Source organism: Tamandua tetradactyla, chromosome 4 (genome assembly GCF_023851605.1).
Source record: "Tamandua tetradactyla isolate mTamTet1 chromosome 4, mTamTet1.pri, whole genome shotgun sequence".
Lineage (NCBI taxonomy): Eukaryota > Metazoa > Chordata > Mammalia > Pilosa > Myrmecophagidae > Tamandua > Tamandua tetradactyla.
The window spans coordinates 192,473,188-192,487,952 of record NC_135330.1 but is presented as its reverse complement, the minus strand read 5'-3'; the positions used below and the strand labels follow the sequence as shown (position 1 = coordinate 192,487,952).

The window sequence follows — 14,765 nt, the reverse complement described above, 5'->3', positions numbered from 1 at the left end:
GACTTTCTGCCCCTGTGAATTTGCTTTTTTTAGTTATTTCATCTAAGTGAACTCATACCACATCTGTCCTTTCAGGTCTGGCTTATCTCCCTCAACATGGTGTCTTCAATGTCTGTCCGTGCTGTCGCGTGGTATCAGGGCTTCTTTCCTTTCCTCGGATCACCGCACCGCTGAATGGAGAGAGTGCCGTTTGTCTGTGCATCTGATCGTGGACAGACAGACTGCTTGCAGCCTTAGGCTTTTGTGAATAATGCTGTGACAAACGCCGGTGAGTGATGTCCGAATGGATACTCTGCTTTCGGTGAAAACTGCGTGTCTCCGTCTCCGGGCACTGTGGGTGCGGCCACATGGACGTGAGGGGGAGGGTGGACCCCAGGGCCCTGGTCTCCAGGGGAAGGGGCCCGTCCTCCCGGCCCACCCGCCCCCCTCTGCGCTCTGCACAGTGGGCTGGCCGGAGCCGTCTCAGACCACGGAGAAGAGGGAGTGACAGGGAGGAGCCTGGGCGCCTCATGTCTTCTCGGAGCAGAACCCCAGGGCCCGGCTTGGCCCGTACACGGGGGAGAAACACAACTGTCTCTTATGTGAGCCCTTTCAGATTGCATGCCAGCGACACGTCCATCCTAACACCGCGTTGGAGAATTCTGTGCACTAGCGTGGCTTCCTCTGCTCTGGTCTACCGGTGCCCCGGTGGAGCGCGGGCTCGGGGTTCCCATTCGGGCTGGCACGTGGGCTCTGCCTTTCCTCACCGTCTTCCCTAAACACTCGGGGTGTTTGCTTAGTCCCCTGGCAGCTCAGTGTCTCGCCTGTCAAACATGTTAATTCTTAGGGTTTGGTATTCAAGGGGTCCCCAGGACTGTGGGCCCACCTGTACCACTGTCCTGGTCGCACTTGAAGCGGAAAACCCCTCCCCCAGCACACACATCAGCCAGTCGCCGTCACGTGTACAAGGTGGGCCTCTGCCATCTCTCCTGGCTGCCCCTCCTGAAGTCTGGAGTGAGCTCTGGGCGGGGGCAGGGCCTGTAGACCACAGGGGAGGCTGAGAAGGCCGGACACCTACTCTTCCCACTTCCGTTACCGGAAAAAGCTCATGGGTTCTTTTGCCCAGTGCATTCACATGACCAATTCCTGAGACACCCATCTTTCGAAGAGAGAAGGAATTTATTACTAGGCACATAGCAGGAGAGCAGATGGCCTATCGACCCAAAATCTGTCTCCTGAACTGCAGTAATTCTGATCACTTTTTTAGAGAAAAAGACGGGCAGGGTCTAGTATAATGAGCACAGTGGCCCCAGGTGACGTGATTAGAGGCGATCTGATTGTTGAGCACGTGCAGAGTGATTCCATGCTTGGTCACAGAGCGTGGGTGAGAAAACGGCAGAATGAGGTCTGGGTGACTTGTAGGTTACGTCTAAGCTACTGCGCATGTCAGCTGGGCCCACTTTGGTTAGATCCAGCCTCGGTCATCAAGATTACTTTGAACTTGGAGTGAGTTAGTTCTGACCCAACACCCTTCACTAATAAACATTAGGAGCTGTCTTCAGCAATTACAAGACTCTGAAGTGGAAAAACTGAATAACTGGGTACAAATGAAGGTTAGTCACAAGGTTTTCACAATCACAGGAGCAGAAGATAAAGGTAACACAATCATTATCACAGATCAAAGCAGCTGGATTATGATTTAGAGATTTCAGGAATTTCCCTCTATCTACTCCAGTATACCAGAAAGTAAAAAGGAGTATCTATACAGTGAGTTAGTAATCAAAATCATCCCCTAAATCTAATTTCTTGGTTATACCCTAACAGCTCCAGCTCTGGCTTTCCAACTCTCCCAGTGATTGTGTGAGTTACTCAATGGCCTTTAATAAATTCCTTTTTTTTTCCCTTTTTACCAAATCAGCCAGAATCTGTGCTGCTGATTGCAAACGAGAGCCATGCAATATTCCAGACCAAATAGTGGGTTAGAACCACCAAGATCTAAACTTCAGCTGGCCCATTTCCCTGCTGAGAGACCATGAGATGCTTAATTAACCTCTCTGAGCCTCCTTTGCCTCATCTGTCAGATGGTGATGATATTAAGTAGAAATATTGGGGGGATCAAATGAGATAATGCAACCAAAACTCCATTGAAATTCATGGAACGGTAGTAAATACTAAGTAATTAGGGTAGCTAATTGTTTTGTTGCTACTTTTATTATTATGCCACAAGTGATGTCACCAGCCCCCAACCTCATCCATGGCCCCTCAAACATTGCAGCCTCCCCAAGTTTTCCCTAAGTCTCTCACCTGTTCCTAGCCCTTTCTATTTGCACCGGAAACTTGCCACCTCCTTCTGCCCCTCCCTGCACAGGTGCACACGCAGGCAATCCCTAGAGACCTGGACCAGAATGGGTTGGGAGGGGCACCTAGCTACACCTAGCTACAAACGTGCACTGTAAACTCCTGCCACCGGCATCCCGTCCCATTCTGCAGTAAACCATCTGCTCCCACGTGACATTCCCCACTCCTCCGCCCCCACAAGGCGCCAGGCTGCTGACTCCTGCAGAAAAGAAGGCCCGTGCATCACTGGGCTTCTGTGGAGGCTGCAGCTCACAGCGCCAGTCAGGGCAGAGAACTGGGCAGCTAGAGTGCCCCTGGGGCACGCTGACTTAGAGAATGCAGCAGCTGGCATCTCCCACCCACTGTGCCCTGGGGCAGTGGTGACTCAAGGAGGGCCCCCAACACAGAGAAGGAATGAAGCTCAGACAGCACCACCACCCAGTCCCCTCCCCGCGAAACGCATGGGCTCCCCCCACCCCGTAGAGCCGAGTCCCGTCCCTCCCTGACCGGCGAGGCTTTGCTCTTTGTCTGCTCTGGATGAGTCCAGAATGGGATCTTGCAGCAAACCCGAGTCCACTCTGGAGCTGTTTGAAAGGCAGGTTCCCCCCTCCACAGCCCAAACACATAGCAGCTGAATCCTCAGGAACTGGGCCCTAGAATCTGCATTTTTCACAAGTTCCCAGAGATGCTGGTACATGGCCCAGCCAGGGAAAAAGCCAGGAGCAGAAGAGAATTCCCTTCCTGGGGACAGACTGCTGGATTTCCTGGCTGTGTGCCTCCAGGCTGTTGCTCAACCTCTCTGAGCTGCAGAAGTGAACATAGTTCTACCTCCATGGATTAATGAGAAAATTAAAGCACCTAGCACAGAGTAAGGATTCAACAATTGCTAGCCATTATTATTGAAGAAATAAGTGAACCCCACCCCTTACCCAAACCTTCTTTTTCCCTGCTGTGAATGGGGAAAATCACATCTTTCAAAGCAATGACTATATAACTTTTAGAGTGCACAAGCAAGCTCTGAGAGAGCTCTTTTTCCAAATAGTTTCTTAACGTAGTTGTCAGTGCAGGTTTTTTCTTTTTTTGATTAGACAGTTACAGTGTACTGATGATCCCCTGCCTGATGGATAGCATTATCTCTGTTTTAAAATAAGGAAACTGATAGTGTTGAATTTTACCAGAGACTGTGAGCCTAGAAAAATAGTGAAAGTTGAGAAATCCCTTTGGATCCAGAGAACAGTTCACTGCAAAGAAGCCCAGTGTGCCGGTTTGAAAGGATTATGTGCCCTAGAAAAGCCAGGTTTTAATCCTGATCCATTTTGTGGAGGCAGCCCTTTCTTTTAGTCCCTATTCAGGACTGTAGGGTCCTGAATACAGTGGGTATTAACCTTTGATTAGAGAGAGATGTGACTCCACCCATTCCAGGTGGGTCTTGATTAGTTTACTGGAATCCTTTAAATGAGGAAACATTTTGGAAAAAACTTGAGAGCTACAGAGCCTCGAGAACCACGAAAGCCCAGACAGCCAGAGACCTTTGGAGGTAAAGAAAGAAAACGCCCTTTGGGGAGCTTCATGAAACAAGAAGTCTGGAGAGAAAGCTAGCAGATGTCACCATGTTTGCCACGTGCCTTTCCAGTTGAGAGAGAAACCCTGAACTTCACTGGCCTTTCTTGAGTGAAGGTAACCTCTTGTTGGTGCCTTAATTTGGACATTTTTATAGACTTGGTTAATTGGGACATTTTCACAGCCTTGTGAAAGTTACGGAACTGTAAACTTGCAACTTAAACTCCCCCTTTAAAAAGCCATTCTGTTTCTGGCATATCGCATTCTAGCAGCTAGCAAACTAGAACACCCTCCTTCCCCCTGTGATCAGATAAGACTCATGGGTGCCCCCAGGATTACCTGTGACAGGGCCAGACACAGACCCTCCAAATTCCCATTATTTGCCTCCTAAATGATTAGCTGAACCACTGCTCCCCACCAACTAATTGCAGCAAAATTCTTGTTAACCAAACTTTCCTGAAGCTTCTCTCCTTCCTCCAGACCTTTGAATTTTCAGGGGTCCTCCCAGAAAATAGGCTGTCTGGGCATAAAATATTCTCAAATCTACCATCTGATCACTGTTTCTGCTTAACTCTTGAATTGCTTACAGAGCTTGATGCCAGAGTGTTCTTCCTTTTGCAATACCCCCCTTGCAATGATAGCCTAAACCTTCCAAGTCCAGATTTGTTTTTGTTTGACTCACATTGCACCTTTCCTAACCCACATGGTTCATAAATGGCATTTGAACCCCAATCTCTCTGGAATCCACTCTTACCTGCCTCCAAAAAACTGCTTAATCACTGTTCAGTGGAAAGAGCTCCCGAAAACTCGATTTTCCCAGAGTTATAAACCAATGTTAATATGTCTCAGCAACATCTGGTTATACAGGGGCGGTGCAGCGGTAACTCAGTGGCAGAGCTCTAGCCTGCTATGCTGGACACCCGCGTCCAATTCCCAATACCTGCCTGTGCGAAAATAAAAATAAAAATAACTCTGGTTATAAAAATAATCCTTGTAGTTAGTGGCTTAAATCCTAATTTATATAGAGAACCCCTAAGAAATGGCAGTAAATAGCTTGCAATTTTAACTCATTAATCCTCAACTGAGCACATCTCCAAGAAAATAATGCTTTAAAATGTGTACAAGGAGAAGAGCCATTTTCTCAGTCAGGGTACTTTCACAGTCTTTGGCTTTCCGCCTCCACTCTCCATTCAGCAATTTGATCCGCGCCCTTCACTAATTTTTTCCACCACCCCTGGATTTGGGCCAGGTGCTGCAGAGCCCACAGGTGAATGAGGAATGGTCCCAAAGCTAGCAGAGCTCATGTCCAGAGTTGCACCTGGCCATCCCAAGGCAAGAACTGACTGTCCCTTTATCTGTGAGAAGCAAAGTTCTATTTTCTGTTATTCCAACCAAATCATCACTCACATCAAGTAGTATTTCCTGGAGCCTTAGCAAACTCAATGGCATTTGGAAAATAATAGTGGGGATTTTTGTTTGATTGTTTTTTCTATTTCACATCTCCCTTATTGAGTGTCAGAGTAGCTTGGGATGAATTTTAACAGTCTTTCAAAATAGTCCACCTTTGGAAGCAGATCCAATGGTAACAGTAACTTCTTATCTACACAACGTATCTTGCATTGCAAATTTGAGTTGGTGGCTTTGAATACAGAGAAGTTGAAATTACAACATATTCAGGGAACAAATATAGCCATTTGAGCCCCAAGTTCATGAGCAAACTCATGCTTGTCTTTCCTGCTGGCTCTCTGGTTTCACCACTGCCTTCCACAACTATTCATTTTAATTCATTCCTCCAAACAGATTTTCATAAACTTTACAAGTTCCACTGTGCCCTTCCCCTCAACACAAGCAAAACAAATTGATTTTCTCCTGTTGTAATGGATCTATTTCTCTATTATTGGAGTTTGCTTTTCATGAGATGCGTGTGAAGTACAGTTTGTGTGTAGGGTGTACAATCTAGTCATTTGGATCTCTTCCATTTCCCTAGGACCACACTAATAGTCAGCTAATTAAATCACTCTGCAGAGCTCTAGGGAAATTAGCAGCCCAGCCTTGACCAGGAGGAGGCTGACCTTGACCAAGGAGACTAGCGATGGCAGCAAAGTCACAGGGATTTCACAGACTTTATGACAAAGGGAGGCATGCTGGTTGAAAGGATTATGTACCATAGAAAAGCCATGGTTTATTCCTGATCCAATCTCATGAGGCAGCCATTTCTTTTAATCCCTACTCCAGTAGATTGGAAACCTGATTAAATTATCTCCACAGAGATATGACTCACCCAATTGTGAGTATTCACCTTTGATTAGAGGGAGATGTGACTCCAAGCATTCCAGGTGGTCTTGATTCGCTTACTGGAATCCTTTAAAAGATTAAACATTTTTTAGAGAGAGCCACGAGAGCCACAAGAGCCCACACTGCCAGAGATTTTGGAGATGAAGAAGGAAAATACCTCTGGAGGAGCTTCATGAACCAAGAAGCCAGAAGAGAAAGCTAGTAGATGTCACCATGTTTGCCATGTGCCTTTCCAGCTGAGAGACAAACTCTGAAAGTCATCTGCCTTCTTGAGCCAGGTATCTTTCCCTGGATTCCTTAGATTGGACATTTTTATAGCTTTGCTTTAATTTGGACATTATCACAGGCTTAGAACTGTAAACTTACAATTTAATAAATCCCCCCTTTTAAAAGCCAGTCTGTTTCTGGTATACCATTCTGGCATCTAGCAAACTAAAACAGCTGGGATGGGGAGAACTGAAGAGGGACAAGGAGAAGCTGTAGCTGTGGCTAGAGAGGAATTCTCACACCACTGATGACACTTCAGAGGCACAGCAGAGCCTACAAGATAAAAGTGGATAGACTCTACCCTGTCCTCACCATGCCTACATGGGTTTTCAACATTAAGACCCAGGAGCTTTGCCCCTCCCAGAAGAATAAAGATCCTCCGGGGCCATGGGGGCCCACCCTCCCCATTTGTGAGGGAGGGAGAAGAGAGATGTGCTGAGAGCTCTTTTTCCCCTTTAAGGACTGTGTCCTCAGCAACCCACAACTTCCTGCCCTCATCTCCTGCTCATAACTTGATGCCTATCACTTCCATCTCCAAGGTCTCAAGAGCCTTCCAGATGTTCCTTGAGCCCTGTATGAGCTTGTTAAGCTGCCAGAATACAATATACCAGAAATGGAATGTTTTTCTAAAAAGGGAATCTAATAAGTTACAGATTTACAGTTCTAAGGCCATGAAAATGTCCAAATAAAGGCACCAATGAGAGGTTACCTTCACTCAAGAAAGGCTGGTGCCATCTAGAACACCTCTATCAGCTGGGAAGGCATGTGGCTCATGTCTGCTGCCTTGTTGTGGGTTCTTTGCTTCCAGCTTCTGATGTCAGTGGTTTCCTTCCTAAGCATCTGTGGGCCTTCACTTAACTCCTTCAGGACACAACTCTGTGTTCTGGCTTGCTTAGCATCTCATGGAAAGTCACATGGCGTCATCTGCTGGGCTCTGCCCATGTGTAGGTATCTGCTCACCCTGAATGAGCAGAGTTACATCTCCACTGATCCCAAAGGCCATGGCCACAATTGGGCCTGCCCCAACTTTGTGGAGATAATCTCATCAAAAGGTCGCACCCCTCAACTGGGAGCACCGCATGTTTGTGGAGATGATCTAACCAAAAGGGTTTGCACCCTACAATACTGAATCAGGATTAAAGAACATGTACACAACACCTTCAAACCAGCACAAGCCTCAAGACTCTCAAGAGATCCCATGGCCATGAGGTGCCTCTAAGAGCTCACTCATCAGAGAGCCATGAATACAGGAAGCCCTGAGGTTCTGGAGATCAGTTATTTGCGATGCTGAAGACAGGGAAAATACAGTCTGAAGCACTTTCTGCTTCGCCCTGCCCAAGTCTGCGGAGGCTGCTTCACTCTCTGGAATTGCCCTTGACTCATCTTTTGACCCCTCTGGTCCGCAGAGTGCTCTCCTCTGTGGGATTCAGCAGGACTCTCTGTCCTCGTCATTTGCTCACTTTCACTTTGATCATAGGCTCCCTAGAACCTCGCTGTCTTGGTCTTCAGCTTTTAAGTTACTGTTGGGCTTTTCCCACGGGATGCTTGATCTCCTCAGTTTCTTGGGGCAGGGGCATCCCCTGGCACGTGGTGGCAGCCTACACCCACTGTGGGCATGGCAAAAATTAGTATATGAGTCTGTTGTTCCCTTGTCCACACCTACAGAGTTAAGCCGTAGGTGTTTGGACTCAAGCAGAAGCATGGATGACGATAGAAAATACTTTGGTTCTGAGGCTACCCAAAGCAGCAAGGAGACTCAACTCGCTTTTAAAAAGATGATTGTGGTGGATTGAATTGTGTAACCCAGTCTAGACATGTTCTTGGTCTTGGCTTGCTTTCTGGGAGGTGTGGTCCCATTGTAAATCCAATCTCTCCAAGATATTACTTCAGTTAAGATGAACCCAGGGTGGGCCACGGTGGCTCAGCAAGTAACAGTGCTTGCCTGCCATGCCCGAGGACCCAGGTTCGATTCCTGGTGCCTGCCCATGTAAAAAAAAAAAAATTTTTTTTTAAAAATAAATAAATAATTTAAAAAAGATGAACCCAAACTGAATGAGGTGAGCATTCATCCAAGATGGCTGAAGTTCTTAAAAGCAAAAGAAATTGGAGCAGCCAGAAGTAGGGAAACAAGGGAACATGGAGGAGAAAGCAGAAAATGCCACCACAAGACGGAAAGACCAAGGAGTCCCAAAGATTACCAGCCAATCAGGTCAGAAGATACTGACCCTGGGAGGGAGCAAGCCTTCTAGCTTCTGAAACTGTAAGCCAATAAATTCTTGTCGTTAAACCAATCCATTGTGTGATATTTGTTTTAGCAAACTAAAACAATGATAGAATCCAAAATAATGTTTTTCTGTAATTATTGGGATATACTTTGGACCTGAATTAACTGACTTTTATGCCATTCCTCCTTCCGTGCCATGTTGCATAGGTACCACCCCTCAAACAGGGGGGCGGTAATGTTACCTTCACAGGTGTGGACAGAGGTAGGTGCCTTGCACAGAAGGGTGATGGTCTGTAATTGCCAGAAGCTGCATCCTAGGTCAGCTCCTCTCTGTCACTGCTAATAAGGAACCTTTAACTACTCAGAATACCTTCTGAGGATGCTCTTTAGAAATGACAAATTGTATCATTGTAATCTCTCATCCTTGTCTCTTGGCTCCAAAATCAGATGCATGCATTCATTTATTCATCAAAGATTTATTGGAATCCTACCATTCTGTGTGCAAGCCCTGGGCTGGAAGCTTGGAATACAGTCATAAAACGCAGTTACAGTTCTCAAGCCCTGCTCCTTGCAGAGGTGGTGAGAAGTTGCTATAGTCCCTGGTCGGACCCTAACTCGGAGGCCACAGGAGGCTCAAAGAAGGCATTTCACAGGCTGACAAGGCATGTGACTAGGTCTTGAAAAGTGAGTCGGGGATCTCCTCGGAGGAGCACAGGAAAAAGTATTTGAGGCAGAAGAAACAGTGCTAGGGCAGGAAGGCCTGAAAGATCCTGCTCTGTGCTGGGAAAGGGAAACGGTCTGTTGAAATGGACTGTCAGCTGGTGGTGGTGGTGGTGGTGGTGGCGGTGGTGGTGGTGGTGTGTGTGTGTGTGTGTGTGTGTGTGTGTGTGTGTGTTTGTATTGGGAGTGTTTGGAGAGGGGGTGAATAATCTTGAATATCCTGCCTCATATTTTATACAGGAGATAAGGGGGAACCAGCTGAGCTCTTTCAATCATGGAAATAAAAGGATAAGGTTTGGTTTTAATAAGGTTGTTCTGATGTGAAGAGAGACTAAGAGGGATATTGTTCCAGAAGCCAAGAAACCAGCAAGGGGGCCGAGTGAGGGTGCTGGTGGTGGTATTGAAAACACCCAGGCAAAAGTTGTAAAGGGCTGGATTGAGGAGAAGTGGCGCTTTAGAGAAACCTAGGAGAGGATAGACAAGAAGTCAGGGGGTGGGGGGGGAGGCAGGACTTTCAAGGCAGCCTCTGGATGGTCGAGCCCACTTCCCGGCCCAGGGAACACAGGAAAAGGGGGTTCATTTTTCTTTAAAATATGAGGAGGAACAGATGAGTAAATAAAAATATAGATTTAAAAAAATGTATTAAATGGATTAAAAATAAATAAATAATAGGGGGAACAAATGTTAAAATAAATTTAGTAGATTGAAATGTTAGTGATCAATGAAAGGGAGGGGTAAGGGTATGGTATGTATGAATTTTTTTGTTTTCATTTCTTTTTCTGAATTGATGCAAATGTCCTAAGAAATGATCATGATGATGAATATACAACTGTGTGATGAAAAACAAAAGAATGTTCATATTGTATGTTGATTGGTTTTATTAATAAAAATTAAAAAATATATACGGGGAGGATAAACAAACATGCATCAATAAATAATAACGGGACTCCTGATTTGTAACTTCTTTTTAGCATCAGCTCACAGTGTACCCTTTCCCTTAAAAACTACATGGTGTCAATTTCATGCCTGTTGTAAGGTGCCCTGATTAAAGAAATCCTGCAGTTATTCAGCTCCTCTTCCTGCATATACTTTTCTTTCTCCCCCAGAGGTTTCCTCTACATAAACCCCTCTGCATGCAAGACACCAGAGTTCAGACCAAGGGCAAGCATCGAGCAGTTCTGGGCTCTGGTGCAAGTATGATTTCTATAAAAAGACATTTAAAAAACAATGAGTAATGTTGCCATTTTGCCTTTAATGGAAAAGTGGCTAGCAGTTACGGTAAAAAAAAAAAAAGTTCGTTTATTAAAAAAAAAAAATCTCCAACCAACTTTTAGTCCACACTGCTTGCATTTTGAGAAACACGCATACACTGGAAAGCCAACAGTCTTTATAAAAATAAATTCTGAATGTGTGATTTAAAAAGGGGGCACCCCAGTCATTTTTTAGCTGCACAAACACGTGGTCCAAAGGGGACCGAGTCTGCGTGAGCCGGGTCTACCCCAGCGCAGAGGGGGACTTCACTTTGGAAGACAGCGCCTGCTTGAAGCGCCTCTTGAGGTCCTGCATGTGTGGGGAGCGGGGCCGGGGAATGGCAGAGGACCTCCTTCTCTCCCCGCCGAGGCTGTGCAGCTTGCTCACTTCTTTGCAGAGATGCTGAAACACATCACAGACGTCTTCGTAGTTTTCACTAGTGGAAATCTCAAGGAACAGGCTGCCCAGCTCGCTGGCCAGCTGCAGGCCGTCCTGCGTCGGCACCTGCCGGGCGTGCAGAAGGTCCCCCTTGTTGCCCACGATGATGACGGGGGCCTTGGCGTCGGGGTGGACCCTCCGAATGTGCTGGTGCAGGGGCCGGATGGACTGGTAGCTGCTGTAGTCAGTGATGGAATAGACGAGTACAAAGCCCTCTGCCCACTGCATGCATTTGGACAGGGAGTCGGCTGCCTGGAGGAGGCTGCCCTGGACCTGCACAAGATCAAAGTGAGTCTGATCAAAGAAGCCCTCTGTGGGACACGAGTTCAAAAATAACATCAAGGTACCCTCGGGGGCACGTGAAAAAGAAATCGTTCAAATAGAGCTTTCTGATTCTACCCGGCTCTGCAGAAAGGAGGTTTTTGATATGGAAAGAGCAAATTCTCAGGCATGTTCCCTGCTTAGATTATTTCAGTTGTGACCTAAATGTTCCTCTTAAACCCCTTGCTGACAGGCAGTCTGTAATGAACTCTGGCTGCCTGCAAATTAGTTTGAGACCTTTCTGACCAGAAAGGGGAAACAACTCAGAATAAACAAAACTTTGAAAAGAAGCCAAGATAAATATCTATTCCTAAATCCATTAAAATATTTTTAGCATGCGATGTGGTTCTTCAGAATGTCACAGAAACAAATGAATTCCTCCTTTCTGTTCCTTTACAGGACGTTTCTTCCCTAGAAGGGATAACAATTAGTAACTTGTTAATCAAGGGACATTTCCGATGTTGGCCAAGGGGTTAGCTGACGGCAATCCCTAACTGGAGGGAAGAGCCAGTGAGAGGATTCTGGTGAGTGAGCACTTGAGTAGTTCTTGCTAAGGGAATCCTACTAGCCTGAAGTGCAATGCCCCCTCCAGAGCTGCAAAGAGAAGTGAGGCCTCTCTCTATCCTGTGCTAAGGTGGCTTCCACCCCCTCTGGAAGGTCCCTAACACCCACGTCACTGGCCCCACGTGTGGACAGTCCACTCCCGCAGGGAAACAGCTAACACCGCAGCATTCTGCCATCTCGCCCAAGCACCAAAGCCCGCTGGGCTGCCTACCACGCTCCTGCCCCGCTAGTATCTTCGCGGGCTGAGCTGCTCTGGCCTCCCCTGCCGCCCTCACCTGGACGCATCCTGGGGTGTCCTGGATCTGCAGGGATAGCTGGTCTCCTTCTACGCAGACGAGCCGCGAATACAACTTGTCTGGAGAGTGAAGCAGAGTTTGCTTTTAAATTCTTACCCTCTAATCGGGGAAAAAAAGAAAAACGGAGCAGGCAAGCCATTAAAGAGGGAGGGTGGACTTTTTCTAACCTGTGTTAGGTTCGTAGTCACCGATGAACCTCTTGGTCAAGAAGCGCACGATCATTGCTGAAAATGGAATAGGAAAATCAACTGAAGGCGAGGACAAGTGGCTTTGGGCAGACAGTCAAATTAAGGAACTTCAATCCGGGAAGCCCTGGAGGGAGTGGGGTGAGTGGCAGAAACACGGGGCTGCTCGCTACGCCTCTGCAAAAGCCAGGTGTCCCCGGGTCCGGCAGGCCGGGCGGTGGGGCGCCAGAGGGTCCACCCCGCGCCATCCCGGTTTTCCAGCGGGCGCTCGCGCTCAGCGGGTTCCCCTGGGCTGGATGTTTAGAGGGAGCTGTCCCGGGAGAGGGGTTGGTGGTGGGGGGATCTATGGAGTGTGCACTCGACAAGGTCCCTCCCCTCTGCCCTCCTCGTCCCCTCCGGAACGTCGGCTTGTTGGGGACCCCGACGCCGCGACCCGCGCGCACCCACCGCTCTTGCCCACACGGCCGGAGCCCAGCACGGCCAGTTTGATGTCCTTGGGCAGGAGGCAGTCGGAGGAGGCCTCCGGGATGGGCGCGAGCAGAAAGTTCCCCGACATGCTGAGCGGCCGCATGGAGCGCGCGAGCCGGGCGGGTAGGGCACCAGCGGGGGCGCGGGGACCCCCAGACTCGCCCGCAGGAGACCAGCGAGAGCGAAAGGACCGAGACAGCAGAGTCCGCGGCGGTGGCGGCGGCGGCGGCACTAAGCAGAGCTGCCCAGGCCCGCGGCTTTTAAAGAGCTCCGCGCGCCCCCGCGCTGCTGCTGGTCCCCGCCTCTTTCCGGTGGTAAGGCTGGGGGCGAGCGGGACAGTCATCGCGTGCGTGCGCACCGCCTCGCCGCCTGACGCGCTCTGCCTTCTGGCTGCAGCGCGCACGGCACCTGCCCGGCTGAGCGCTCCCGGGGGCCAGGGGGCTGGAGGTGGGTCCCAAATGGGGGCCTGCGCGGTGCCCGGGCCCCTGGAATCCGGCCACCGTGCAGAGAGCGCGTCGGAGGCTTCCCGGCGGCGCCGGGCCTCCTAGCGCTCCGGCCAAGCCCTGCTGGCTCTGGGTCCAGGGCACAAGATCAGTGGGTAAACCCGTGATCGGGGTCGGGGACGGGGCAGTGGGGCGCGGGTGACGAACTGGAAGGTGAAAGGAAAAAGAGCAATCCGTCTGATTTTTGCAATAGGAGATAGATTCCTGTTGAATGTTCCTTTCTTATTTTCAGAAGTTGCTAAGGGTGGCATCAATATGGGAAGAGGGAGGGAGGGGGAAGGAGGCCGATTTATCAGTCAGCCGAGGGAGGTAAGGCACAGCGGCCTTGCCCGGGATCGCTCAGCCATCCAACGCAGTCCCTTCGGGACTGAATTGACTCCGGAGGACCGTTAAATACACACTCTGCCCGTCGCAGGCAGCTCTGGCTCATGACATTGTCATTAACACTCTGCTGTTCACTGGAGTCATGCATTCTTTATTCAAGGTGCATTGGCAGAGTTTATTTAGGGCGGGAGGAGCTGGAGGAGAATACAAAAGAGGGATATGGCCTGCCCCATGGGTTTCAGGTGCCCACCATGGCAAGCTGGGGAGCCTTGGTTCTTTTCCTTGCACCAGACGCCAGTCTGGTTCAATTCCTCTTATACGGCCCCACCCTCACTCACCCCTTTCTGCAGGACAAACCATGCCAAACAGGGCTTCAAACAGTCCCTTATGTTTGCACACAAGCTATTAATTAGTGGATGGCCACCCTCTCTAGCCTGCTCAGGCTGATCTTGCTGGGGCTCTTCCACACACCTACAGGGCTGGCCGGTGGGCTGGGGGCCGGGTGGTCTAGGGTGGTCCTTGTGCACAGCTGCCAGCTGCCGGCAAAGGGGGAAAGGGGGGATCTGAGTCATGTGCTTCTCATCACCCACCAGGCTGGCAGGGGTTTGTTCTCCTGGGGACTGAGTGGGTTCCAAGGGAGTGACTGAAATGGATGAGGCCTTTTGAGACTCAGGCTCTGAAGCAGATTGGGGTTAAAATGCAGAACTTTGGGTACAGCCCTTCTTGGTTGAGTCTTGTGCTTATCTCTTCACTTCATTCCTTATCTCACATTCCGTCAGGAATAAGATCATTCTAGTTTACTAAGATCATCCAATACAGAAGATTCCTAAGGCTGTTCTCTGCCTAGGGATAAAATTATGTTCCATGTTGCATTTACTTTGCACCTTTGCTCAGAAGAGCCCAAAATATTATTTCATCCTTGGTAAGGTTCTTTGCATTTACAAATACACAAGATAATCCATGACCTTTAAATGCAGACAATAAGCCACCACTGAAGAACTATAAATAACCTCGCCTAAATGTGTTGCTGTTT

The 14,765-nt window shown here is 48.7% G+C and overlaps 1 protein-coding gene across 1 annotated transcript; it reads right to left on the bottom strand.

Annotated features, from left to right (window-relative positions):
• Positions 1 to 10,087: 10,087 nt before the first annotated feature.
• RASL11A (RAS like family 11 member A) lies at positions 10,088 to 13,119 on the bottom strand. Its single transcript, XM_077155871.1, has 4 exons — positions 12,885 to 13,119; positions 12,420 to 12,476; positions 12,232 to 12,311; positions 10,088 to 11,344 (listed from the first exon to the last, which is right to left on the bottom strand). The coding sequence occupies exons 1-4, from the start codon at positions 13,006 to 13,008 to the stop codon at positions 10,877 to 10,879; spliced, it is 729 nt and encodes a 242-aa protein (XP_077011986.1). The 5' UTR covers positions 13,009 to 13,119; the 3' UTR covers positions 10,088 to 10,876.
• Positions 13,120 to 14,765: the final 1,646 nt, after the last annotated feature.